At 38.4% G+C, this 27,943-nt stretch overlaps 3 protein-coding genes across 8 annotated transcripts; 1 reads left to right on the forward strand and 2 right to left on the reverse strand.

The window, feature by feature from the left end:
* Nucleotides 1-3,922: 3,922 nt before the first annotated feature.
* On the reverse strand, nucleotides 3,923-27,900 carry LOC111338432 (luciferin 4-monooxygenase-like). Of its 6 annotated transcripts, XR_015996935.1 has the most exons (11): nucleotides 18,523-18,725; nucleotides 11,843-11,885; nucleotides 11,413-11,457; nucleotides 10,301-10,312; nucleotides 9,401-9,427; nucleotides 8,991-9,005; nucleotides 8,463-8,492; nucleotides 8,154-8,180; nucleotides 5,468-5,528; nucleotides 4,942-5,087; nucleotides 4,289-4,473 (listed from the first exon to the last, which is right to left on the reverse strand). XR_015996935.1 is itself a non-coding variant. In XM_088750014.1 (10 exons), exons 2-10 carry the CDS (start codon nucleotides 11,883-11,885, stop codon nucleotides 4,443-4,445), a joined length of 291 nt encoding a protein of 96 aa, XP_088606140.1. In that variant the 5' UTR covers nucleotides 27,330-27,900; the 3' UTR covers nucleotides 4,289-4,442. The 6 variants fall into 6 exon arrangements, 5 of the variants coding, with proteins under 5 accessions (XP_088606137.1, XP_088606140.1, XP_088606138.1 ...); XM_088750014.1 differs by lacking the exons at nucleotides 4,942-5,087; nucleotides 18,523-18,725 and adding an exon at nucleotides 27,330-27,900; XM_088750012.1 differs by lacking the exon at nucleotides 4,942-5,087 and having other exon boundaries at nucleotides 18,523-18,744.
* On the forward strand, nucleotides 11,981-14,387 carry LOC148736699 (uncharacterized). The gene has a single exon (XM_088750001.1). The coding sequence runs from the start codon at nucleotides 12,139-12,141 to the stop codon at nucleotides 13,696-13,698; it is 1,560 nt and encodes a 519-aa protein (XP_088606127.1). The 5' UTR covers nucleotides 11,981-12,138; the 3' UTR covers nucleotides 13,699-14,387.
* LOC111338433 (uncharacterized) lies at nucleotides 12,724-16,535 on the reverse strand. Its single transcript, XM_022944930.2, has 2 exons — nucleotides 16,232-16,535; nucleotides 12,724-16,078 (listed from the first exon to the last, which is right to left on the reverse strand). The coding sequence occupies exons 1-2, from the start codon at nucleotides 16,453-16,455 to the stop codon at nucleotides 14,455-14,457; spliced, it is 1,848 nt and encodes a 615-aa protein (XP_022800665.2). The 5' UTR covers nucleotides 16,456-16,535; the 3' UTR covers nucleotides 12,724-14,454.
* Nucleotides 27,901-27,943: the final 43 nt, after the last annotated feature.

Genomic DNA, 27,943 nt, shown 5'->3' on the forward strand with positions numbered 1-27,943 from the left:
GTGCTGTGTTTTCTTCACTTGGCGAATACCAGAAAGCTAAAGAATATCAGGAGAAAGCACTTGCCATCGTGATAGAAATTGGCAACAGAAATCGAGAAGGAGCAATATACGGGAACCTCGGAGGTGTGTTTTCTTCAGTTGGTGAATACCAGAAGGCTATAGAATACCAGAAGAAAGCACTTGCCATCGCGATAGAAATTGGCGACAGAAAAGGAGAAGCAGCAAGACACTTGAATCTTGGAGGTGTTTACAATACGCTTCGAAAAAGTCGGCAAGCTAAAGAACATTTGGACAAAGCAGTCGGAGTCAGTATAGCAATTGCTGACAAAGAACTAGAAGCCATGGCTATTGCAGGTTTGGCAGCTGTCTCTGCTTCTGTGAATGACAATCAGAAGGCAAAAGAACATTGTGCGAAGGTGCTTATCATTAGCAGAGAATGTGCGAAGAGAAATTTAGAAGCACAACTTTACCTAAGTCTTGGAGATGCATACCTAAGTCTTGGTGAATATGGCAAGGCAGCAGATTATTTAAAGAAAGCTTGCTCCATAAGCAGCCAAATTGGACACAAAATGAATGAGTTTCGCAGCCTTCTTAGTATTACGCAGTTAAAGATATCGCAGTCAAAGGCTGTGGAGGCAAAGGAATATCTTCTTTAATGTATTGGAAAATATGAACAAATCAGAAGTTTTGTGAAAGGAAACAGTGAGTTTGAAATGTCTCTGTTAGAGGTACACGGTACTTTTCCCTATCAGTTACTCACTGATTTCCTTTGCCGTGCTGGAAAATATCGAGATGCTCTCTATGTTGAGGAGCTGGCACGAGAAAGAGTCCTAGCAGAAATCATGGCAGACAAGTATTCCGCCAAAAGCCACATCTCAGCTGATCCAGAATCATGGTTCGGGATTGAAAACATCTTGAAAAGAGAAAGTAACTGTGTTTTTTTGTACATTTCGTTTAAAAGGTGGCAAGTTCTTCTCTGGGTATTGAAAGCAAATGGAGACATTTGTTATCGAGAAACAGAAGAAGTGAAAGTAAACACTCAACCCGTGCTGAAAGTTTCAAGCATAAACTTTCTACTACTTACCGTGCATTACTTACCGTGACGTGCCGCCTTGTGAAACGATAAGTGATCATGAAGGTCCGTGTGCTTGCATCAACATCAGGGTTAATCGCTTTCGGGCGCTTTTTAAATTTGTGCGCAACGAGGAGCAGTTTGACGAAGCTTTTTTCAAAGGGGATCTAGCAACACTCCCTTTCAACCTAGTGTATAGTGTCGATGATCCCAACGAAAAACTTGATATGTTCAATACGCTATTGAAATCGTGCATAGACCAACATGCCCCGCTACATCGAACAAAAATCACATGTCCACCTACACCCTGGCTAAATAAGGACGAAATTCGGGAGATGTAGAAAGAGCGAAACAAATTGAGGCATCTAGCGCATCAAACTAGTTCTCCTTCAGTATGGGACGAGTTCCGCGAAGTACGTAACAAAATTAGAACTAAGATCAAGAAATTTAAGCGCAAATTTCTCCTAAGGGCCTTGTCTTCCAAGAAACCAAAAGAACTATGGAATACTATTCATCGAATCCTGAATCCAAGCCCGCAGTCTATTAAAACTGACCCAAATACACTCAATAAACGCTTCAGTTCGACCTCGCAACGTTTGCCTGGTTCAACAACAACAATCAATGCGGATATACTATCCGAGCTTATAAACTCCTCTGGGAATGAAAGCGACCCATCTAACTTCCATCTCCGACATGTCACTTATTGTAAAGTGTTGAAGTCTTTGAAATCTATGAGATCTGACTGTTCAACAGGAGCTGACCAGATTCCAGCGAAATACATAAAAATGAGTGTGGAAGTCATGGCCTCTCAGCTGACTCACATCCTAAATAGCTTCATTTCTGAGCGCTGTTTCCCAGAGGCCTGGAAGATCGCACATGTATCACCGATCCCAAACGTCTACAGCCCGGTGCAGAACGATGATTTCCGCCCAATTTCAATTCTTCCTGTCCTTTCCAAAGTTTATGAAAGACTTGTACCGTGTCAGGTTCTTGAATTCATGGAGACGTGTCAGATTTTAAGAGGTGGAATCAGTGGCTATCGCAAAGGTCACTCAACCTCCACAGTTCTGTTGCGCATTCGAGATGACATCATAAATGCAAGAAGGGTGAGGTTACGTTATTAGTCTTTGCTGACTTTTCTAAGGCGTTTGACACCGTCCATTATTCGGTTGTGATACGCAATACGCAAGTTGCATCGCATTGGGTTCTCTAACGAAGCATTGCAGTGGATCTTAAGCTATCTCTCCTCGCGAAAGCAGTTTGTTCAGGTGAATCAACATACTTCCAAGTGAGCGCGTCGACCTCAAGATCGTTGATCATTAATAAGAACAACCAGGGACCAAGCTTGGTCCCCTGTGGTACCCCGGCGGGGACTGAGCCCCATTCTGACCTCCAGTCTGATGACAACCTGACACGTTGTTTCCTGTCTGACAGAGAATCCAGCACCCAGACGCGAACCCACCGTGGCATGTCCAAGGCTTTGATCTTTCTGGCCAGCAAATTGTGATCAATAAGATCAAAAGCCTTACGATAGTCGAAAAATACCACTCTAACAGCTGCGCCTGTGGCATCAGTGGCTTGAGACCAGTTATGTACCATGGAAATCAGAGCGTACAAGGTGGAGAATCTTGGAATACCGCCATATTGGTTCGGGTCTATGATCTGCAACACCGCTCGACTGACGTATCTGAGTACCACAAAATCTTCAGCAACCATAGAGATAGCGGGCGACAAGGAGATAGGACGCAGGTGCTTGGTAGCATCAACCACGGGTTTTTGCATAGGGAGAGGCACCACGTCCGCAAGCTTCCAAGAGGCGGGAAGCCTTTGTTCTCCAAAGCTCGCGGTCAGTATAGATGTAATAAGCTGTGCGAAAATCACTGCATATTCCCTCAAAAGCCAGTTACCGATGTCGTCAGGTCCAGCTGCCTTCCGCGGGTTTAGATTGATTAGAGCGTGTAGGACATCAATTTCCGTAATTAAAGGCATATCGGAGTCCTCCACTACAGTAGGGACAGCGTATAGGGGTTGGTAATGCTTCATGGGTTCTAAGAACACAGCGTTGATGGCGTCAGCTAGTTCAACGTCACTTAGGCGATCGAAACCGTCCCCGAGCTGAAGGTTGGAAAGGAGACTTTCAGAAGATGACGCAGGATTCATACCGGCGATTCGTTTCACTGCGCTCCACCACTGCGAGGGCTTGATATTCTTTAAATTATTCACTTTCAAAAAACCCAAAATGTCGCACTATTTTACTTTAACTTGAGAAAAAAGATAATTAAAAAAATGCTCACATTTTTGATCGAGTTCCGTAGGAACGCCCGAGTTTAGAAATGCAAACCGTCCTAATTCTTTTTTGGTCGCCAAATCTACATCATGGTCGCAAGCGTTCCTATCGGAGAAGCGGGAAACTGGGGAGAAGCATCGCGAGCCCCCCTTCTGGCTTTGCCTCTGTACCCAATACCGAGCTATTGTCTTCAGTCTGCTTTTAGGCAGAGGACAAGGGGCCTTTGGTATTTAAAAATATCGAAGGCCGAAAATTCTTTTTCCTGATTACATGGAGTAATCAAGATAATTGAAAATGACGTCTGTCGCCGTTAGTTAGTCTTGTTAATTTTTTCCTTCTTTTCTCTCCATCAAAGATGGAGAGAAAAGAAATACACCTTTGTAGACCTAGCAAACGTGCAGGTGAATACTGAGCTGAAAAAACAAAAAAAAAAAACGGCTTCAAAGTCTTAACTGATGACAACAGTCAAGGTTTTTGTTCTTTATTCCCCTTGCGGCTTCCCAACTAAGCTCAGGGGCTCTCCAACCGAACCGCTAGTTACGCACACCAGTTATTACAACCTCGCAGGTAAAATCGCCTATTTATTACAAAAGAGATCGCCGAGGAAGCTCGAGTTAACGCTTTGAAGCGTCTAGTTCTGTAAAGGGTGTGATTATCATTATAAAAATCCTATAAAAAAGCGTTGGGAGGTAGAATGTAATTGTTCATAAAACCATTACAAGCGTTAACCGCAATCGTTGTATTGGAAGTACAAAACTCAAAAAGTGGGATTAACTACCGCATATGCAAATGTGGAGGGAACTGTTTAAGAAATGCCGCATGTCACGATTTATCCGTTCGTTCCGATTCTCTCTTTCTTAACTCCTTTCGTAAAAAATTTTGCCACTTGCAGACTTGGAAATCTTGTCGATAAATTCCACTCCGCCTCTTAGTTTCTTATGGGGAGCCACCCTTTGTGCGATATAATCTGCGATTTCTTCAAGAGTGATTTCTCCCTTAGGAAAAACGAAGGCCTTCGGCAGCTCTTCTGACTCCTCATCCGGGACACCAATTACGGCTGCGTCGTCGAGTTTTGATGTGAAATCAACAAAGCTTCCAGTTTAGCCGGGGCGACCTAAAAAAAAGTTAGTGTCAATGACTGAAATAAAATACATTTACATGCAAGTGAAGATAGAAAAGATAGGTACACAGCTAATTCAACATTCGTGGTGCACTCTAATGAGAGAACGCATTCAAGCTTTACTTTTTTGCTCTCTTTTTTTTTCAGCTGGCAGAAAGAATCTAGCAACCAACGTAAAGCGCGAGGGATTATGGAAGGAAAACAGAAACAGTTCCCTACAAACAAAATTATTTACACCCTAACTCATACCCAGGCGTTCCTCTTCTAAAAAAAGTGGCGTGCAAAGGGTGAAGGGACAGTAAAAAGTGTCTCTTTCCACCTTCCTCCCATTAGTTCCTCGCACTTTACGTTCGTTTCTGTAGACCTATGTCATTTCCGTTTTTGGAGTTGAGACCTTAATCGTTGTCCCAACTCTGAAGATAGCGGAAATTTTGCAAGTTGGAGCATGAAATGAAACCTTGCCTGTAATGCGTTGTACTTGATGAGTTCTTTCAACCTGTCCACTATAAAGAAATGCCCATCTTCGTCAAAATGTCCAATATCACCCGTGTGCGCCCATCCGTCTTTATCTACCATTCGGGCGGTAGCTTCAGGATTATTTAGATACCCTGAGGAAAATGGTTATTTTGGACCTTAAATTAGGGGTTCATAGAAAACTACTTGTGTATTAGCATTATACTTGTACAGGGCGTGGCTACCGCTGGGGAACAAAAAGAGAAGACACGTTGCAAAAAATGATTTACCCCCTGAAAGAAATTTGTCCACTTTTGCTGAAATAAAGACTTATCTGACTGAAAAACCTAACACTTCCAAAGGACAGTCTGATTGATTGACACATTACTTGGGCTTAAGTATCAAAAAGAAAAAAAGTTGTGTATCAAAGTTTGAATTGTCAATAAAGAAATCCTGATTCTGCTTCTGCTAAACAGTAAGCCAGTGACAATGTTACTATCTTAGAAAAGTAAACAAGAGTAATTCTGATACTTACAAAGCCAAACCAAGAGAAACAATGAGGCCTGCACTAGCTGTGAAGGAAACGGCTCCACTCACTGAAAAGAAGCAATTCTAATCTTAATGCATGTCTAACAGCAGATATCTAACTTATACACAAGGACTGGGGGTAGGACATGGTATGCCACTGTGTTTTGTGTGATTAATTGCAAATGTCACTTATCCTTAAAGTGGACTGAGAGTCAAAGTTTGAATCTGTGTTATGTGTATGGACTTAGAAAACTAAGGAAAATAGAGCACGCAAAAATACGTATAGTACATCTATACATGATAGTCAGACACGTGTATAAAACATGTGCCTGACATGTTTTATACATGAGGGATATGTGTTATAGATGTCTGACATGTTTTAAAGATGTCACATAATGACATGTGTAGTATATGTCATTCATGTGTAATACATGTGAGACATTTATAACACATGTCACCCATGTGTAAGACATGTCAGAGATCTATAACACATGTCAGACATCTATAATACATGTCACTCATGTATAATGCATGTCAGAGATCTATAACACATGTCAGACAACTATAATTCGTGTCATTCATGTGTAAGACATGTCAGACATCTATAACACATGTCATATCTATAATACATGTGATTCATGTGTAATACATGTCATACATCTATAATACATGTCACCCATGTGTAATACATGTCAGACATCTATAACACATGTCATATCTGTAATACATGTCATTTATGTCATGTGTAATACATGTCAGACATCTATAACACATGTCATATCTATAATACATGTCATTTATGTCATGTGTAATACATGTCAGACATCTATAACACATGTCATATCTATAATACATGTGATTCATGTGTAACACATGTCAGACATCTATAACACATGTCAGATATCTATAAAACATGTCATTCATGTGTAATACATGTCAGACATCTATAATACATGTCACCCATGTGTAAGACATGTCAGACATCTATAACACATGTCATATCTATAATACATGTGATTCATGTGTAATACATGTCAGAAATCTATAACACATGTCAGATATCTATAATACATGTCATTCATGTGTAATACCTGTCAGACATCTATAATACATGTCACCCATGTGTAAGACATGTCAGACATCTATAACGCATTTCATATCTATAATACATGTGATTCATGTGTAATACATGTCAGACATCTATAACACATGTCATATCTATAATACGTGTCATTCATGTGGAACACATGTCAGACATCTATAACACATGTCAGATATCTATAATACATGTCATTCATGTGTAATACATGTCAGACATCTATAACACATGTCACTCGTGCATAAAACATGTCAGACATCTATAACTCATGTCAGACATCTAAAATACATGTGATTCATGTATAATACATGTCAGACATCTATAACACATGTCATATCTATAATGCATGTGATTCATGTGTAATATATGTCAGACATCTATAACACATGTCAGATATCTATAATACATGTCATTCATGCGTAATACATGTCAGACATCTATAATACATGTAACCCATGTGTAATACATGTCACCCATGTGTAATACGTCATGTCACCCATGTGTAATACATGCCACTCATGTGTAATACATGTCACCCATGTGTAATACGTCATGTCACCCATGTGTAATACATGCCACTCATGTGTAATACATGTCATCCATGTGAAATACATGTCATTCATGTGTAACACATGTCAGACATTTATAACACATGTCAGACATCTATAATACATGTCACTCATGTGTAATACATGTCAGACATCTATAACTTAGATTCGAGGCTTCTTTATTTGTTACACAAAAAACGAAAAACTCCAAGTATGCCCCGTATGGATAAAAAGTAGATATCACTCGCACGAATAGCATCTTCGTTATTTTGTTGTACTATAATTTCGGCCGAGAGTCGGTTTCGATGCTTAGGCAAACGTTAGGTTTTGTGAAAAATAAGGCTCAGTATCTTTCCTCCTCAGAACAAGTGTTGTTAAGTTTGAGTGAATTCTGTCCTAATAGGCTTCCTTGCCCTACTTAGAAATAATGAATTTACAGGTTGCGAAGGAATTGCTAAGAAAACATAGAAAGGACAAGATTACAGTTCACAAATATTTGCATGTAAAATGTACCATATGTGACAGTTATCAACTTCGTGACTATAGCATGTACTGGCTAACTTTAGATCTGACTATGATGACATTCAAGCAAATTTCAACAAGGTCTACCACAAGCAACCCACATAATCAGTAATTTGATAATTAAAGAGTAACATACTTAACAGCAGAAATTGAAAAATGAGCAGAACTAAGGGTTACTCATGAGGTTTTGAAATAAAAAGTTTGCTGTACTTAACCATTGAGAAGTGGTAAATATGCAACTTCTCACACACATATCCATACATTATCCAGAAAACAGGTAGCGAGAATACTCAAGCTCATCAGGTCAAAGTCGCTATCTTGATCAAACACCAAATTCAATTAACTGATTTATGAGGAAATGAATCGCAGCTAGAGGAGAGAATTGACAATCTGATCTTGGAAGTTTAAGACCCATAAAATGATTTCTCAAACAGACATTTATCTATTAGGACCCACTACATTTTGCTAAAAATCAGATGCAGGTTAATGGCCGTTACATTATGTGGTAGGAAACTTCTACTCACATGTAGTTGGTGCTGTTGTCATAGTAGCTGTTTGGAAAAAAAAAAAACAATGAAAGCTTTTTACCACTAAACTTTCATTACAAGTATACTTCCTGAAACTTATCTATTTAGCTTCGCCGACCGGCGAATCCATACATTATTGCCGACCAGATGGCGGCTAAAGGAAAGAGTTGACCATCCGATCTTGGAAGTCTGGGACCCAGAAAATGATTCCTCAATTAGAGATATTAATTCATAAGACCCACTTCATTTTGCTGAAAATCAGATCCAGGTTAATGTTGAAGTACAAGGCAAAAAACCTGTACTCACTTGGTGTTGTTTTTGGTGCCTCACTTGGCCCTGTTTGATAAAAGATAAATAAAAAAACAAACCCTTTTTATGACTGAACTTTCATAATGACCACTTCCTGGAACAGACATAGCACAGGGGTTCCACTGATGTTTTAAGCATGAGGGCAACTGGTCTTCACAGGCAGGCAAAACTCTTATGTTTGATTGTTTCACAAGGAAGCAAGTATGTTGGCTATTATCAGATTTCCCAAAATTATAGGCAAAGGCTCTTGGCATTTGCCCTATTTAATCAATCAGTGACTGTTATTCCAGATCTGTGCTTTATCAAACACTGATTACCAAGGATTGAGAAAACAAAGTAGAAAGAGTGTTAGGATTATTAGCATTTGCGTGATCCATAAATACAAGTGGATGCCGATACAAACAGGTCTTTAGGACTTGGTAAAGGTGACCAAGACCACCTAACAAAGGTGACTCTTAATAGGGGTGAACCCTTAATGCCTTGTATCTAAGTACAGGTTCAACTGCAGTACAAAATGAAACTTACCTGGTGGAACTACAGCTAGAGATAAAGAAAAAAAAAAGAAAACACTGATGTTAGTAACCTAATTAAATACAGCTGTCACCTCATGCCATAGAGGCTGAACCTGGGCAGTAAGTAAAAGGGAACAGGACTAACTGTTCTCCCCTGGAAAATTGTGAAAAAAAAATTAAGTAGCTGAAACATGCATTCCTTTTGTTCGTTTCATTCAACAGCTTAAATCAGAAACATTAAATGCATGAGAAATAATAATTTCAGCTTGAGAGTGCAAGATTGAAATTGTTTCTGCGAGTATCCTACTTAATGTGCAGGTCTGATTGCCCAAGCCAATTCCACGTTCACTTAGATGTTTTAATTTTAATCTAAGCACTTTCTCTCTTTGCCTTGTAACTAAATAAGTTAAAATTAAGTCTTACTTGCAGCTGGATGTGGCATTGATGGACCTGAAAATTAAACAGTAGGTAAAAAAGTTGAGTTGCGCAAAATGTGGAGGTTTAACCGTAACTAAAATTCTGTTTTGCCCTTTACTTAGAGAAAGCAATGAAATAAGTATCTTCATCAAATGACCGAGACTAGGAAAGTCACAAGAGAGCCCTGGTGAGAGGCATGACCTCATTGACACTTGAGGTGTGAAAACTGTGAATTTCTTTGAAGGCCAAAACATTGAAATTTATTTGTTGAGCGATACAATCCGGTCTGTTCGGAGGTCTGCAGAAAAGTGGCAGCTAGTAAATGAATCAAGCAAACACCATCAGTTTCTTGTTTAAAAGTTTGCATGTACCAAAACAAAAACTGTGAAAATTTTTGCCATTTCATAACCTATGCTAAGTAAGCATTACATGGTTTCTTCACAGATGGGGTGCATAAGATAATATTTCTGGAAGGCACCCAATTTTGTTGACAAAAGCCTGTATTTACAGGCGAGGGACTTTTTACTGTTCATAAAGTGTACCAGAGAACAATGAAAATCAAACATCCCAAGAGGTAAACCACATGCTTTTGGGGGTAAGCATTTTGTCCCAGGCATTGCAAAAATATTTGGGGGATGCTTGACTCAAAAACATCCTCTTGTCGCAAAAATATGCTTCCTTGATTGTCCTGGGACATTACCAGTTCCTGGATGCTTACACTTTTCCTTGTTTTCTGCTTACAGAAAACTGTTCCCTAATCTTGGAACAGAAAATGACAGCAGTCAAATGTCTTAGCATGTCCTCGTGCCATATACACTAGGGGCTTTTATTTTTTTTCACTCATTATTTTACAAATCACTTTAAAAAAGTTAATAAGTCAATGGAAAAGTTGATGCATCAACTTACTTGGATCTGGTACTGTGGAAACAAAAAGAAAATGTGAGTTAGCCTTTGTCTCAAACATTTGTCCCCTTTAGGAGACCAGCATCTAATTTCTCCTTTCAGTATCACACCTGGGTTAAACATGTAGGTCATGAGAATAAAGTAAATGATCACCAGCTTAAATTGCTCTTGATTGTTAACCTATTGACGTCCAGTGCGCCCATGGGGACCCACACCCTTTCTACCCCTTGTGACATCATCACTTTTAACCCTGGAGTACGACTTTGAGCACGTACTTGAACAGGTTGAAAATATCTTACAAATGATACCAGAATGAGCGCAATTGAGTGAAGCAGATTGGAGAAATAGCCAAAAAACCATGTAGCTTTGACCTGAAAATCTGCACAAAAATCTTGTTCCATTACCCACCTACCTTTCTGAGCACGTGCTTTGAAAATGATGAGTAGTTTCCAAAAAAATCTCTACACCAAAATGAAGCCTACTAAATTTCCAGCAAGTGAGGAGAAACTTCAGGCAAGGAGAGGGGAAACAAAGGGCAGGAGAAAGAGAGAAAAGTAAAAGTCGTATGTGGGGCATTACTTTTCAACCCAAAAACTCGAAATTTTGCTTTCTGTGCATGCCTGAGATTTTCAGGCCGCCATTTTGCATTTGGATTGAATGGCCGTCGAGTGTATGAGATTTCAAGGGGTTTTTGGTAAGTTCGAGCTTTTAAAACCACAACAGTGACCCGAAATCTGCTCGACTAGCTTCAAAACACAGTTTTCCACAAAAGCTGCGGCCATTAATCGGTTAATCAAGTAAAATGCAACTTCACCATATAATATCCAGACATTATCCAGCAAAAAGGTGATAAGAACACTAAAGTTCTTCTCTTGGTCTTGAGTAGAAACTGCTGACCATGCTATGACTAACCCTTTAATTCCTAAGATCTGATGATTAATTCTCCCCACTAGCTGCTACACATTTCCTTGTATACTAGTTGTGAGATCAAGATACCACCTTCTACCTGATGAGTTTGAGTATTCTCATTACCTATTTGCTGGATAATGCATGTATATTTTGGGGAGAAGTAACATGTGAATCATTTCTGAGAGTTAAAGGTTAAAATATCTCACCTGTTGTAACGTTAATGCTATGGTGATCGGCTGAAGAAAGTGCCACTATAAAAAAAGATTAAAAAACTATTATTATGGGTAAAAGCAGGATTCTGGTTGCAATACGTTATTAATGTGCACAAGTAAATTTATCAAAGGACACAAAATTACATAAGCCAGTAGGGCAAGTAGAATTAATAGTCTGAAAAATTTAAGAGTACTTGTTGAAACCAAACTGTACAAGAAATTATGTTGTCACTAATCAGCAATTTGCATGAAAAAAGCCCCACAGACAGCTAAACTTTTGACAGTGCATGTGCATTATTTGTAATTTGCACTTGTGTGAAAACTTTTTTGCACTTGTGTTAAATTAAAAATGCATTCATGTTTAGTTAATCCTATACACATAATTTTTTCATGTGCAGGGCAGGGTGAAATTAAAATTACACACCGCATGAGAGGATGACAAGTGTCAAGATAACGATTTTTTCCATCTGCAAGATACAATGACAACAAATTGCTCAATTAAATTGTGTTTACAGTATCAATCCAGTCTAAAATTAAGGAGCTTCATTAACACGTAACTTCTCCCAATTCGCCGGTAACAAAACGAAAAAGGGCCTGGGATCGAATGTCGATCGCAAAGCATGCATGGATTGATTGGCTGGACAGGAAGACATGTTGACATACATGTGTTGTAATTTATCCTGTTCAAAAGAGACTAATTCAAAGCTGTTTTGAAGGAAAATGCCACATCATTTTAACTGTTGTGTGCCCCAGTGTACCAACAACTTTAGAAACAAACCAAATCTGGAATATTACAGGATTCCCAAGTGCGAAAAGGCTCGGAAATACTACAAAGTATCGCTTAGAAACGAATCGCTAAAGCTGGATTCTTCCCAAACGAGAATCTGTTCTGAACACTTCGAAGGTGGCCAAAAACTCAGCAGAAATCATCTGCCAACAATATTTCCATGGACAAAAGGGAGAAAATCAAGGAGAGAAATCTTTAAGCATGACTTTGTGCCAAAGAAAAGGAAAGTCTCATCAGTTGTTGTATCTACTACTGATACTGACAGCAGTTACTCTGACAACAATGCCAACATTGTAACCCAAACAACACCGACCTCGACTGAATCACTGCACGAGGATCCATACTATACGAGAGAAGTTCAACCTGAGGAAATACTGAATAATTTTCGAGAAGAACAACATCAATATCTTTCTAAACACACTCAAACTGACATAGATTTGGCATCATTGGAAGAGGTATTGAATGAGGTATCTAAACTCAAAGAGGAAAACAAAAAATTGAGAGATAAATGTGACCAGTTAACAAAAGAAAACAAACATTTGAACTTTATTTCAAGTAATAGTGAAGTTTTTAATATTGAGAAGTACAAAGATAATCCTGATGACATTGCATTCTACACTGGACTCTCTGATTATGAAATGTTAATGATGTGTTACAACCTAGTGAAAGACTCAGCTAAGAATATAAGCTACAATTATGAAAGAATATACTGTGACTTAGAAAGTACAAAACAACCTGGCAGACCTAGAGCACTATCAGCATTCCAGGAATTCATAATGACTTTGGTGCGAATACGACTGGGATTGTTTGAGAGAGACTTGGGCCATAGGTTTAATGTTTCTCGCATGTCTGTTTCAAGGATAACTAACTCATGGCTGAGATTTTTGAGGTCAGAGTTCGAGCCACTTATACAGATACCACCTGATGATGTTTTGAAATTTCATATGCCGAAAGTCTTCAAAGAAATCTGTCCTGACACTGTTGTCATTGTAGACTGCACTGAGTTCCAGATGGAAAAGCCATCGTCACTCGATGCCCAATCTGCCTGCTATTCATCCTATAAGAGCACTAACACAATGAAAGCTTTATTAGGAATCACACCAAGTGGAGTTGTCTGTTTTGTTAGTGAACTATTTCCAGGAAGTACTTCTGATCTAGAAATAACAATGCAAAGTGGCTTTCTTGGCAAACTTAAAAGAGGTGACGAGGTAATGGCTGATAAGGGGTTTAATTGTCAAGATGAGTTAGCATCAGTTGGAGTTGTGCTAGTTAAACCTAATTTTCTAAAAGACAAAAAGCAATTTTCTACCAAAGAAACAGAACATAATAAAACAATTGCAAGTCTCCGTGTCCACGTGGAAAGGTTAATGGAACGTATTAAAAACTGGCATATTTTTGATCGTAAAATTCCCATTTCAATGTCACCTGTTGCCTCTGATATATTAATTGTGGTGGCTGCTCTATCAAATTTTCTTCCTCCCTTAATAGACTAATTAGATTTTGTACATGTTCATGGTAGAGTGCATTTCATTGTTGATGTGTGAAACACTTTGAAAGCAAAATTGTGCAAATTAGTGCATGTTTCACTCTTATAATGAAATGCACCCAAGGTGTAAGATAGAGCAAAAACACGAACTTTGAAATGATATTAAATAGTTATTGACAAATATTTAGTATGTAGTGACAAATTAATGATATCACTGGACCAGAATAGTTTTTAGTCTTGCTATAAAACAAATGCAATTGACAGAGACCACTTTAAATATATGGTACTGTCATTAAACTGTTCAGGATTGAGCACAAAGCAAAATGAAACAAAACTATTTATTCTAAACATGAACAAAAGCTGCAGAATATAATACATTACATGATAATATATTTGCTTGACGTTTTGATCTGATAAATCTTTAAATTGTTTTCCACACATGTGCAGTCTACACTTTGATGCATTAACTTTAACTATAACTAAATATATTATACTTTGCCTCTTTTGTATTCTTTTGTCCAGTGACAACTATTGTGGTTTATTAAACTTTGAAATTACAATAACTGCACAGGTATTTAAAAGCCACTTATTTCAATAAATAGTGCCTGTTATTGTTGTTAGTATTTTAACCTTTTTAAAGGTTACACTACATGTAGACCCATTATGTCCAAGATAATTAAAATTGTGCAACTTATATTCAAGACTGCAAGGTTTTCTTTTACACTGTTCTAAATGAATTCATTTAAATCAATTTAGGCACAGTCTATTCAAATCTCAACTGACATCTTGCTAACCCATATTTGACTCGAGGATATGACATCTCTGGTAAAACTTGTAGTTGAAAGAAATTGCAAAGTTTAGGAAGAACACTTTCCCAAAACTCAGAGTTGAAGTTGACTCGCTCAATGTATAGCTCATTTCCTGTTGATCCCTTGACTACAAAATCTGTCCATTTACGCTGGGTTACAAACATCTGTTGTTGTATTTGATAGAAATACTTATGTCCAGTGTTCATCTTTAGATGGTTGTCACCACAGTCCTTACATATTCTTCTTTGAAGCAGACCTTGTCTAAGACTCTCACTGTCATTTAACTGTATCAATTTCATTTCAAGAAGTCCAAGTGGTTGGGAAACATGAGGATCTGACACTAGACCATCAGGGGTGGCTGCTAAGAAACCATGGCTTTGGCTAATAAAAAGCCCACATGGCTCAACTGAAAGATTCCTGTAGCCTGAGTTATGCTTAGATGTAACATATAATCTTTCAATTTCTTCTTCTTTCTCTAAACCCTGATTCATTGCAAAACTCTGATACTGTTTATTATACTGTAAGACATCTGCAAGTGCCTTTGTTGGTGATGTAGTGGGCTTCAAAGAGGCAACCCGGTAACATTTCGAAGCTGTTATTCTACACTTTCTGTGATAATTCCAAAGCTTGTCCTCTGATTGTCCTCTAGTCTTTTGCTCAACTTTGGTAATTTCCTTTTCCTCTAGATTCAACTTTTTCTCAATTTCTTTGCATTTTTCACTTATTTCCCTTAGGGATGGTGGAAGGACTTTGAGCGGCGAAACAATGGTGTCTTCTTCTTTAACCTCTTGTGGCAGTATGTGACTCCAGCCAACAATGTTACCACTTTTGGTTTGATAGTCTTTGATAGTTTGTAACATATTGTTCACTTTGGCATCTGACCACTCTCTCTGATGTATAGCTCGAACATCTTTCCCTTTCTTGATATTTGGTGTTCTGTCAGTCTTAACTTGTTTGCTGTAGTCATGTTTATGAAATGACATGGCTGAGATTGGTGATAGAGGACCTTTTCGTTTCCTTGGGATATTCCATTTACATGGTTTAGAAGTACATGATTCTATGGAGATCTTTTCTCTTTCTTTGCAATATTCAGCCAAGGCAAAGAGAGTTGCAGACACATGATTACATCTTCCGTCTATTCCTGCTGGGCAACCACAATATGCTTTGAGTACTCCTCCAATACTTGACATTACTATTTGACATTGGTATATTAAGTTCTTTTTCATTGATGGGAGAACTTGGCTCTTTATAAAGTGCTTCCCACTTTCCTTTAAATGGTGAATAGAATGTACGTTCCCAGACTTATAAAAATTGAACCCCTTTACAAGAGGTTTAGCAGTTGAGAGTTGTTTTTTTGAGTCAACTGAGTCGATCATGTAACGCCAGATGGTTCCAAATGACACTTTAGGGAGAGCATTGAGATCAGAGTTGAAACCTTCTTTTGGAAATTTTCCATTTGTTTGAGGCTCTCTCTTATCAAGCAAACCAAGATCTGCTTTTTTCTTCATAATATTAGCGCCGTTGTCGGGGTCTCTAAGATATTTCTTGTCAAGGCCATTTTCTACATAGTGTTTTAGCCTATGCAAAACGATTTTAAATAATGTTAATGGAGTTCTAAGCAGACGATTTAATGTATAAATCTTTAAGTGAATATGTTTTCCATCAGAAATATTAATGGTTTTTATGTGAGCAAAAGAAAGAGCTACGAAAAAGCTGAATTTGACCCTTTACCTGCTGACTAAAGCTGACTTTTTACCACTTGTTTTCGCTCCCCTACAAATCAGCCAGCGCTTTAGCTGTACCACACTGCATGCCTCTACATTTCTGTTTTGCAAAACAGCCCCAGGTATATCGTCTTCAGTTAAAATAAAGCCTTCTTCTTTAGTTTCTGAGAGCTTACTATCATTCGCAATGGACGCCATTTTGATTTCTGTCCAGCCAAACAATCCATGCATGCTTTGCGATCGCAGTTTCAGTCCCAGGCCCTTTTTCGTTTTGTTACCGGCGAATAGTATCAACACATAGCTCAGCAAATGGGTAATGAGACTACTGCTATCTTGATTCAGCACCAAATTCTCACAACCAATTTATCAGGAAACGTGTAGAAAACAGAGGGGAGAAGAAACAGTCAGATCTTGGAAGTTATAGAGTTAGAATAATCAGTATAAAAGTTTGGCAAATCATAAAATTTTAATTTCTTGCCAGTCAATATCTAACGTTTCTACTGAAAGGTTTTTAAAGTTTGTGAGACTGAAACTCTTACATCAAGGTAACTAATCAAACCGACATTAGAAAATAAATTGTATAGCAGTTCCACATGTTTTAATAAAACTCCCTCTAAAATGCCATCCAAAAAAATCTCATCAGATTGAAAACTTGCCAATGCATGGAAAAAATAACGAGGTTAATTACGCTGGATTAGCATAGAGATAAAGGAAATTATAATTTACCAGAGACTTCTACACTGTCTGGTCGCGATCGCGCATATTTCTTTTAACCTGCACTCGTGCGTTAAACCGACCTCTCTCTCGAGTACATTAACACCCTCGGACTTTGCCCACAGATCGAAGCATCATTATCGAATAGTGACAAATTTTTTTATAGCTGTTTACTTTATCGATCGATCGGCGAAACACATAAACATGAATTCAGTGCAATTGTGAACTGCAATTTAAACATGTTCTATTCTCAGAAATAAAGCTATCTGCACTACCACGCTGGTTTTTAATACCTCGCTATTTTCCCGCCTTTTCTTATCCTGCGGTTTTACTTGTCTTTTAATTCTGCCCACACATTGCGTGACTCGTTAATTCAAAATTCCACTTTCGTCTTTGTTTGTTAGTGGTTTAATGTCCACACAAACGAGAAAAGCAACACTCGCTCTTACATTTAGATGCTCGTATTTCCATTAAAAATTCATTTTCCAACGAAGAAAATTCGCTTCTGTTTTTGACCAGCTGGCACTTCAAATGAAACGAAATTGCCATGGGTACTTATTTGATTCTAGGAATTCTGACTCGCCGGATACGATTATAACTTTGAACACCGCGGCCGCCACCGTCGAAAAATGTGATGCTTTTTCAGGCAGCTTTCCAAGTTGTATAAAAGCGAGCGAAAATTTTGGATAGCTAATTCTGTAGAGTTTTCAAACCAGGTTGTGAATAATTACTTTCCTCGACTCCTTTGTTAACGTTAGCCACAACAAATACCACGAATTTTAAATGATTGTAAATGCCTTACGCGGAAAATAGCTCGAGGTCGTGTGAATATTCACTCCTATCGGTAAGGAAATAAGGCGAAAAAGTGGTGTTTTTATTTCGTGTAGCAGTACGTAGATTGTGCAAATATCTTCTACGTTAGTCAGAAGTTCTTCACAATCAGCCATTTCTAGATTCAATAATATTTAACAGCAGGTTAATCGAAAGCGACATGCGAAACACAACCTCGCAGCAGGATGCAATGTGCAAAAGCCGACACGCTTCTTCCGCTTAAGATTTTCAGTGCCAGTGTGGTTGAGAAACTCGCTAGATCAAGAAATATACCTTTTAAAGTAGACACAAGTAAAATAAGACATTGAAAATGAGTAGAGCGATTAAAAAAATACAGCTTTTCCCCATGTTGACTCGAAGTTGAGGTTTGACTTTGAAGAGGAACGATTAATAACTAAAAACTCCAAAAATACCGCATGTGTTTGAGAAATTTATAAGATGGCATGACCCAAGCTGGGTTGGTTTTGCTTTCTACAGTGAAGTGGAAACAAAGCATAACAAAGCATAACAGAAGGTTGAAGAAGGTAACGCTGAAAGAGCGCCAAAAATATTCGAAAACAAAAACGCTTTCCTACAGCGTCATTTCAAAGCTAAACAAACATGGCTAGTATATACACAGGTGGCCCAAGCTCTCTTTAAGAACCCCACAAGGAACACAAGTTGCATATCGATTTATAAGGATTTGTATGCGATTTTCTACAAGCTATCCATGGAGATAGTTTAAAGGGAAAATATTAAATAAAAATGGCTTACCATAGTCTACACGTGTGTTTGTTTGCTCCTGGTGTCGTTATTTTACCGATTTCACTTGATTTAAGGTTTTTTTTTTTATCCTAGTCTTCTCTTCTCTTTTATAACACACGCATCAAAATACCAATTCTGAAGACATTAATGTTTGTTTGGTTCAATCGACGAAAATAACCAGTAACCTATCTTAGCGTATTCCTCTCTTCATAATGGGACAGTCCATTTTTTATCCGCAACCCCCCCTCCCGTATGGAAGGCAGTTTTTGGTGCTGACAAGCAGAAATCTGTCAGAATCTGGAATTTTTGCCCCATTGGAGGGGGTCGGAATTCGCCGAAAAAAAAAAAGGCCTGTCGGAATCTAAATTTCAGAGAGAAAAAGGCCTCTCGGAATCAAAAGAAGGCCTGTCGGAATCTAAGTTTCAGAAGAAAAATCAGAAGAAAAAGACCTTTCGGAATGAAATTTTCGGAGGAAACGGCCCGGAATAATACCTTCCATTGGAGGCGGGGGGGGGGGGCGGTTGCGGATAAAAAATGGAATGTCCCAATCTCATTCTCAATCGCGAGAAAAATGAGATTCCGCTCGGAGTAAGAGTCGATCTACTGACTAAAAAAGGGAAGAAGAAGAAGAAGAAGAAGAAGAAAAAAAAACCAACAACCGCCTTTCCTGGTTAAAAGCAATTTTCCGCTTTCCTGTCTATGCACATAAATCCGCATATGACGATTATGGTGATCCTTGACCTCGTTTCGGCTATTCTACCATTCCTGAAATACTACTTAAGCACAAAGCTTCCGGCGTGGGGGGTGGATGTGGGGGGTGGACGTGGGTGGGGGGAGGGGAGTTTTGTGCCTTGCTTACCATCGATTTGTTGGGAAACTTGTCAAGGTTGCCTAGGAAGCCTTGGGAGCTTATCAACAGATTTGTCATACAATTCATTGTATGACAAGTCTGTTGAATAATTAACATAGTTGATTGACACAAAAGTTTTACAAAAGGGACACAAATTATATTTCGTATTTTGATATTCCTTCAGATTACGACAGACACGCATTTAGAAATTGAAGAGTCACTCGGTAACTGCTTAGCGAGCGGTTTATTTTTGAAACAGCCGTGAAAGTATCGATTTCAATGAAAGTTCATCGTGAAAAACGCAATTATTATGCCGAATTATTAAAAATAAACTGCTATAAGTATGACACATTTTGTTTTCCCTCAAAGTTCAAAGTACTAACTGGATGCCATGAATTTCTCGGCCAAGGTGAACCAAAGTCACGCTAAGTAAAATACTTTGATTTGTCCATAACATCGGATGAAATACGCCGAAACCTAGCTTTTCCTGGCTTAAAAACAAAGTCAAATTTGATTAGACCCGACTGATTACTTTTTAAGCGTTGCAGAAGATCCACAGAATTAAATAGTCGAATCAAAGCACCGCTATGTTAAGGCATATGGTATTTCGTGGACTGGACTGGACTCGAAAGGACTGGACTACTAAAAGGAGGACTAGTAAAGCGTAGACTAGTAAAGCGCGGACTAGTAAAGCGCGGACTAGTAAAACGTGGACTAGTAAAACGAGGACTAGTGAAACGCGGACTAGTGAAACGCGGACTAGTAAAACGCGGACTAGTCGCGAAATACCGTATGCATTTTAAGGCATATGGTATTTCGTAGACTGGACTGGACTGGACTGGACTAGTAAAACGCGGACTAGTAAAGCGCGGACTAGTAAAGCGCGGACTAGTAAAACGCGGACTAGTAAAACACGGACTAGTAAAACGCGGAATAGTAAAAGGCAGACTAGTAAAACGCGGACTAGTAAAACGCGGACTAGTAAAACGCGGACTTAACAACAACAACAACAATAACAAAACAATTTCATACGAAGGCGATCATAAGACTTAATGGCGAGCCAATTTAGTGAGTGACAATCCCTGTTTGACCTTTAAGCTACACATGGGTTTGACATGCACCAGATACAAACGAATTTATAAATTTAGGCTAAGAATGAATTTTATTCAGCACCAGTTCAAAATCCTAAAATACACTTTCGTCGTAAATTTCACAGCAGAAACGCAGGAATTCGATGAATAAAAGTCGCATTAAATCTCCTTGTGTCTAGGTAGAAAGAGTCTCATTGACTTCAGCTTTTCGGTGGAAGAATAACAGATTTACACATGCCGTTACAGAAAACAAACAAGCAGACTGACGACTCCAAAACACATATTTGCATTCACTTACAATTTGACTTTCCGTGACATTTTAAAACGAAACAGAGGTAAATCTTCGAAGATTAATTGTCGTTGGAAATAAAAAATACTTTTCGTAAGATCTCTGTTTTTCTCTTTGCGAGAAAATCGTCGCATGATCAGTTAACTCGTGTGTGTTTGTCACACAAGTACTGCTGTTTCTTCAAAAGCGTATGCTTCAATTGACAGGTGTCACATCACGACAGTTACTTTTCCAAAATATGTTTGAAAATTTGTTCGGAAGCCTTTTAACTACCTTTACAAATAAAAATCTTTCGGCGAAAGTTTTCTCTTTAATTTAAATAACATTTGTTTTCTTTATAACTCACTCGCAATCAAATTGTTAAGTTCAAGGATATTCCCGTAATTAAACTCGTAATTGTAGCCCTAAATCATTCGGGTTATTCAAATTAAATTTGAATAACATTTGTTTTGTTTATAACTCACTCGCTATCAAATTGTTAAGGTCAAGGAGGATATTCCCGTAATTAAAATCGTAATTGTAGCTCTAAATCATTCAGGTTCTTCAAATTAAAGAGAAAACTTTCGCCGAAAGATTTTTATTTGTAAAGGTAGTTAAAAGGCTTCCGAACAAATTTTCGAACATTTTTTTTGAAAAGTAACTGTCCCGATGTGACACCTGTCAATTAAATAGGAAAGAAGCATACGCTTTTGAAGAAACAGCAGTACTGGTGTGACAAACACGCATCAGTTAACTGATCATGCGACGATTTTCTCGTAAAGAGAAAAACAGAGATCTTACGGAAAGTATTTTTTATTTCCAACAACGATTAATCTTCGAAGATTTACCTCTGTTCCGTTTTAAAATGTCACAGAAAGTAAAATTGTACGTGAATGCAAATCGGTGTTTTGGAGTTGTCAGTCTGCTTGTTTGTTTTCTGTAATGGCGTGTGTAAATCGGTGTTTCTTCCACCGAAAAGCTGAAGTCAATGAGATTCTTTCTACCTAGACACAAGGAGATTTAATGCGACTTTTATCCATCGAATTCCTAAGTTTCTGCCGTGAAATTTACGGCGAAATAAACAATTTTTAATATAAGAGAAAAATCGAGTTTCCTGATGAGAAATTTACGACGAAAGTGTATTTTAAGATTTTGAACTGCTGCTGAATAAAATTCATTCTTAGCCTAAACTTATAAATTCGTTTGTATCTGGCGCATGTCAAACCCATTTGTAACTTAAAGGTTAAAAAGGGATTGTCACTCACTGAATTGGCTCGCCATTAAGTCTTGTGATCGCCTTCGTATGGAATTATTTTTTGTTGTTGTTAAGTCCGCGTTTTACTAGTCCGCGTTTTACTAGTCCGCGTTTTACTAGTCCGCGTTTTACTAGTCCGCGTTTTACTAGTCCGCGTTTTACTAGTCCGCGTTTTACTAGTCCGCGTTTTACTAGTCCGCGCTTTACTAGTTCGCGTTTTACTAGTCAAGTCCAGTCCAGTCCAGTCCAGTCCAGTCCAGTCCTCGACATACCATATGCCCTATTTTAAGACGGATGTGCTCATAAAGCAGTCAATCTTCCAAGCTGCGACCTTTGTTCATATCTTAAGCAGTGTAAACAATGCCAAGGAATTATTTCACGGCTGGATTTTTCTGAGTCCCGTACATACAGGAAACTAGAAACAACACATGAAATATTTTTCAAATCTAGATTGCTATGGCAACAACCCTTCGACAATCAACCGCTTCCGAAAATCAAAGTCTGTCTGGTGTTTAAAGTCCTTCACTGCACCGTTTCGAAAAAGATATGCGAGAGAGAAATAATGTTGATTTTTTAAGAATTACTCAAAGTTTTCAACGCCTTGATTGTGTCCTTGCTTTTTATTTCCGGTATGTCCTTGTTGTGTTCTAAAAGGCTTTGCTGTAAATGCATTACGCTGACGGTCCAAAATTTTTAACTAAAAAAGGCAATCATGAAGACAATTTTAAAAAAATCCCATCATCCATCGTTTACCCCATTCATGCTAAGATGCGTAGCCTTTACAAGATGTACCACGGTCTTGTTATTAAGAATTACAAAAAGAAAGATAATTATTATTTTCAATCCCGAGAACAAAAAATGCTGATTTTTTTTATCTTCTACCGTCCTTCTGATAATTCTTTAAGATGTCACGTGAAACCATTTATTCTTATTTACACCTTTTGACTAGGCGCGGGAACCTGACACTTTGGTATTTAAGAGCTTTGATTCATTAAGATTTTTTAACTGAACTGAATAATTAACATAGTTTTTGGGTTAACATCTCTTCCGGTGCTTCCTTATATGTTCTGCGGTGAAATCGCTCATCATTTCAAGAGTTAGAGAAAGCGTTTTCGAATAGTTGTGTAAGAAGCTCCATTTTTGTTTGGAAGGTTGTAAGAAAAAGGTTCGTTTGGTATGAAAGGTGTCCAGTGTATCAACTGTAACGGGTGCAGCCGATGCACAAAGTGTGTGAGGTTGCCGATGGACTTGCACCAGGACTTTCCCCTCAGGCTGTTAAGGCTAAACACGTTTGTACTGTAATATTCGAGGCAAAACCTGTTGAGTAACCGCGCCTCCACTAACCCATCCGCCTCAGTCTTTCGCATGCTTGTGATCTTCTACAGCTACAGCAGCTGTTCGGAAATGAGCACGTATAGTTGAACTTAATATTTGAGGCATTATATCAATGTACATATTGTTATGAAAATTCTTTTCAGTGAAAGGTAAAACAAAAAGTAATTTTTGGAATATATCTTCTAATTGATTTGTGTAGCATGGTGCTTAAGGCAATGGGCTGGTAATGGTCTGGTAATAACGCGTTGACTAATAAGCAATGGTTCAAGACTCTGCAGGGCTGCTCAGAAGGTAAAAAAAGGGAAAAAAAGGAGAAATTAGTGGGAATAAAGGGGATAAGGGAGAAGAACGAAAGACAGAAATAGAGAAGGAAAAGCCACTCTCAATCAATTTCTCTTTTATTGAAGCAGTAAGTACTTACTAGTAATATGTATATGCTAAACCCTTGGGAATAAGTTATTTTCTTGTTCAACAATAACGCGCATACATAATTAATGACATGGAATGCATAATTAATGTGTAGGGTTATTTGGAATTTTTTCCCTTGGCCTTGCTCTGCTTCATCTCCATGCATAATTCTCGCTTTTTGCTACTTGATACTCACGAAAAATCCTCGTCGCCAATGTTGGGACCGTCGATGTATGAGCTTACAACATAACACTTAAAGACCACGAGTTGTTTATTACTTTCTGAGAGTACACTACCACATTCGCATGTGCAAAGTTCCCGTATTTATATAGGGTGGTAAACAACGTGATGTAGGAAAGATAAGATGTACTATGGTAACTTATTCGTGTAAGTGACACAGGATATAACAGTCAACCATTTCTAGCTTCAATAATATTTAACAGCAGGGTAATCGAAAGCGAAATGCGAAACACAACCTCGCAGCAGGATGCAATGTGCAAAAGCCGACACGCTGGTTTTGCTTCAAGAGTTCCAGTGTGTAGTCGAGAGTGTCGCTGGATGAAGAAGTATTCCTTTTAAGTGGACACAAGTAAAATAAGACACCGAAAATAAGTAGAGCGATTTAAAAAATACTGCTTTGCCCCATTTTGACTCAAAGTTGAGGTCTGACTTTGGATAGGAACGATTAACTAAAAACTATCTTGATGTCAGCAGGCAAGTCAGAAATTTAAAGAAAACGACAAAATTCTTGACTTTGAAAGACATGTTTCGACAGAAACCTCTGTCATCTTCAGTTGATTAACAAAGGGTTACAGAGCTATCCTTATAATTTTCACATTGTCACTTTTTCTGTTGTTACTAGCTTAATTAGCTTGTACTTATAAATTCAACTTGTAACGCTTTGTTAATCAACTGAAGATGACAGAGGGTTCTGTCGAAACATGTCTTTTAAACTCAAAAGTTTTGTCGTTTTCTTTAAATTTCTAACTAAAAACTCCAAAAAATACCGCATGTGTTTGAGAAATTTCTAACATGGTATGACCCAAGCTGGATTGGTTTTGCTTTCTACAGTGAAGTGGAAACAAACCAGAACATAGCGTAGCCGTGGGTTGAAGAAGGTAACGCTGAAAGAGCGCCAAGAATATTCGAAAACAAAAACGCTTTAGTACTGCGTAATTTCAAAGCTAAACAAACATGGCTATTATAAAGGCTAGTATATAACGAACCATGCATGTCGAAAAAGATTTCGGCGGGCTCGCTACGAACAGATTAAAACGACATTAAATTTTACTCAAGTAAACTTGTCTACGTAAGGGCTAACATCAAAGCGATCAAATACTAGTTGTGGCTCGGTAAGAGCGGATACAAGGCGCTTGAATAAATTCTGCAGATGACAAAGATCTTTGTGTGTGCGTGTTGCTTCGACCACGCCAATTTCACTAGGCGAGAGCGAGGTTGCAAGCGATTGGATTTCCCTTCTAACTCGTTGCTCGCCGAAGCGATTGAGAAAGACAGTACACAGTGGAGCGATTGCAGAATACCCGGTCAATCACGCCCTTTATAAATCGACTGCTTCCGTGGTCCGCGGTCCGCAGTCCACCAGCAAATAAAATGTACTTGCTAAGGTAAAGACTAAAGTGCTACCGCGGTCCACGCTATCGAAGTTGATGAATAAGTATTACACTAGTTTTTAAACTCGAGTGCTGCCGCGCTCCGCACTCCCGCAGTCGATGAATAAGTATTAAACTAATTTTTAACCTGAAGTGCTACCGCGGTTCGCACTCCTGCATTGGATGAATGAGTATGAAACTAAGTGTTAAACTGAAATGCTATTGCGGTCCGCAGTCCCGCAGTCCCGCAGTCCCGCAGTCCCGCAGTCCCGCAGTCCCGCAGTCCCGCAGTCCCGCAGCCATGAATAAATAATGAAGTAAGCTCTAAACTAAACTGCTATCGCGGTCCGCAGTCCAGCACTCGTTGAATACGCTAAAACCCTAAAAATAAATACGCTAAAACCCTATAAAATCCTAAAACCTAACCCTAACCCTAACCCTAAACCTAAACCTGGTTTTAAGTGTTTTTTGGCAACACACAATTTTAAATAGAGAGAACATATGGGGCGAAGTTTAGGTATGGAAATTTCTCCCTACCATGAAGGAAAGGTGAAGAAGATTACTTTTCCCTAAACTTCTTGTACTCGCCACATGGTAAGTTTCATGGATGTTTATTTCCATTTTCATGCTAATTTCAAGACCTAAACTTCTCCCCATATGTTCTCTCTATTTAAACATGTGTACGTGACGCAAAAAGTGAGCCTGAATTACCTGTGGTAATACTTACTAGAATAGTTTTCAAATGAGTTTAGAAAAACAAAACCAAACGTATTACATTGGCCAATGACAAAAAAAAAAAAAAAAAAAAAAAAAAAAAAAAAAACAGAAAAAGCGCGAAAAAAAATTCGCGACCAAGTAATGATTTATTTTCTTTTACTTCGAATTGGCTGAGATATTGAAGAAGCACGTGTTCGAAAAACATTAGCTAAACGGCGTAATGCAAAACGACTGGAAATGCATTAATTAATGTCTACTGTCTACACTCAACATTCAAAGAGCTTTGCGCACGCCATCATTTTCTATCGGCGAAAGAATGCATTGATAAAACGAATGAGATTAGCGGATTTCCAATCATTCGGTAGAATTTGTGAACAAAGAAGGACACCATACCAATAAAATTGAAGGTCATTGGAGGCATGCAGAGTCTAAACTACCTAAGTTTGGCGTTCGAAAGCATCTTTTCTCCACATATTTGGCTGAATTTATTTGGAGGTACATGCACCGCGATGAAGATTTGTTTAGTGTATTTTTGAAAGATGTAAAGAAAGTTTATGAACATCAGTACAAAAAAGCTTTAACTTTTCAAAGCATGTTAAAAATGTATGATTAAGCTACAAAATAATTGTGTATGATTAATGAACCATCGCTTTTTCAAAGAACGTGGAATGCCTCTTGTTATTATTGAAAGTAAACTCAAACCTCTATTAAGCGGTCACCCCCGGAAATGAGCTAAATGAGGGTTAATGTAGGTTCCTTGCGAATATATCTTTGAAGGCGAAAGATTTTTCTTGTGGTTGGCCGCAAGCGAAGTTAAGAAAAGAACAATTTGTTGTGTTTGATGATCTTTTGAAAGAAACTGGAAATGTGCGGGAATCAGCGAGAAAACAGAAATTGAGAAATAACTCGCTTTCCCCTCTCACCTAAATATTACTATGTTCTTCGTCTTGTATGTTTGCATCGACGTGTAAACACTTTGGCGACAGCCGAATGAGTTTTCAAATTGATCGTTCGGAATACGCTAAATCATTTTCAGTATAAAAGTTTTCGCCACAAGAAATCACCATCGACCGAATAATTAAAACTGAGTTAAACGGTCGAGAATGATTCGTAACGAAATACTGGAAATGATGCCTGAGGTGTGCCAAGCTTGTTCGCTAGGCTTATGTTGCCATTAGGTCAAGTTTTTTTTCAAGGCCGATTTTGCCAAGCCAGTCACGACATTCCCTTTTACTAAATGTAGAAAGCAACAAGGAGGTTTTCAAAGATAATTTAAGCTCACCTCGATGTGATTTTTGAGAAAAATGATGCTTCAACCAAGGTAACAAGAATTTTTCTCCTGAGAACTATACACCACACCAACGGCCTTTGAGAATGGGAATATTCTTCGTATTTTAGCAAATTGAGCATGTGACCTTAGCACGTGATGCACTCTTGAGGGTGACGTAACATGCTTGGAATTTGAAGTAGATTTTTCGAAGCGGCGGCGGTGCTGAAGCCTTCTAGTGGAGTATTATCAATCAAGCATCAAGCATTCTTTACTTCTTAGTCCATGACCAAGGGATGTCACTAGAATCTAGTTACAATCACCGCGGTTTTCTTCTTAGTATTGACAGAAACTTGATGGTGCAATGTACGAAGGTCAGCCACATCGCTAGAATGACCACACTGATTGACATCTGTCACAGTAGGGGTGTAGGAAGCGACTACAAAACAAACTTAAACTTATAACGCACGTATCAATCGACGAAAATAACCGGACATCTGCCTTTTCGCACTCTTCTCTTTCTCATTCTCAAACGCGAGAAGAGATTCCGCTTGGAGCAAGAGTCCATCTATTGACTAAAAAAGAGAAGGAAAAAAACAAAAAAACAAACGCCTTCCTGGTTACAGGAA

The sequence above is a fragment of the Stylophora pistillata genome, chromosome 2, assembly GCF_964205215.1.
Source record: "Stylophora pistillata chromosome 2, jaStyPist1.2, whole genome shotgun sequence".
NCBI lineage: Eukaryota > Metazoa > Cnidaria > Anthozoa > Scleractinia > Pocilloporidae > Stylophora > Stylophora pistillata.

Excerpts from the sequence above, each read along its gene's own strand:
- LOC111338433 (XM_022944930.2), bottom strand. The coding sequence starts at position 16,455 with ATGCATGGATTGTTTGGCTGGACAGAAATCAAAATGGCGTCCATTGCG. Across the intron at positions 16,079-16,231 it reads AAGTCAGCTTTAGTCAGCAG|GCTAAAACACTATGTAGAAA; the intron begins GTAAAGGGTCAA and ends CGTTTTGCATAG.
- LOC148736699 (XM_088750001.1), top strand. The coding sequence starts at position 12,139 with ATGCCACATCATTTTAACTGTTGTGTGCCCCAGTGTACCAACAACTTT.
- LOC111338432 (XM_088750011.1), bottom strand. The coding sequence starts at position 5,055 with ATGGTAGATAAAGACGGATGGGCGCACACGGGTGATATTGGACATTTT. Across the intron at positions 4,433-4,941 it reads TCAAGTACAACGCATTACAG|AAACTCGACGACGCAGCCGT; the intron begins GCAAGGTTTCAT and ends GATTTCACATCA.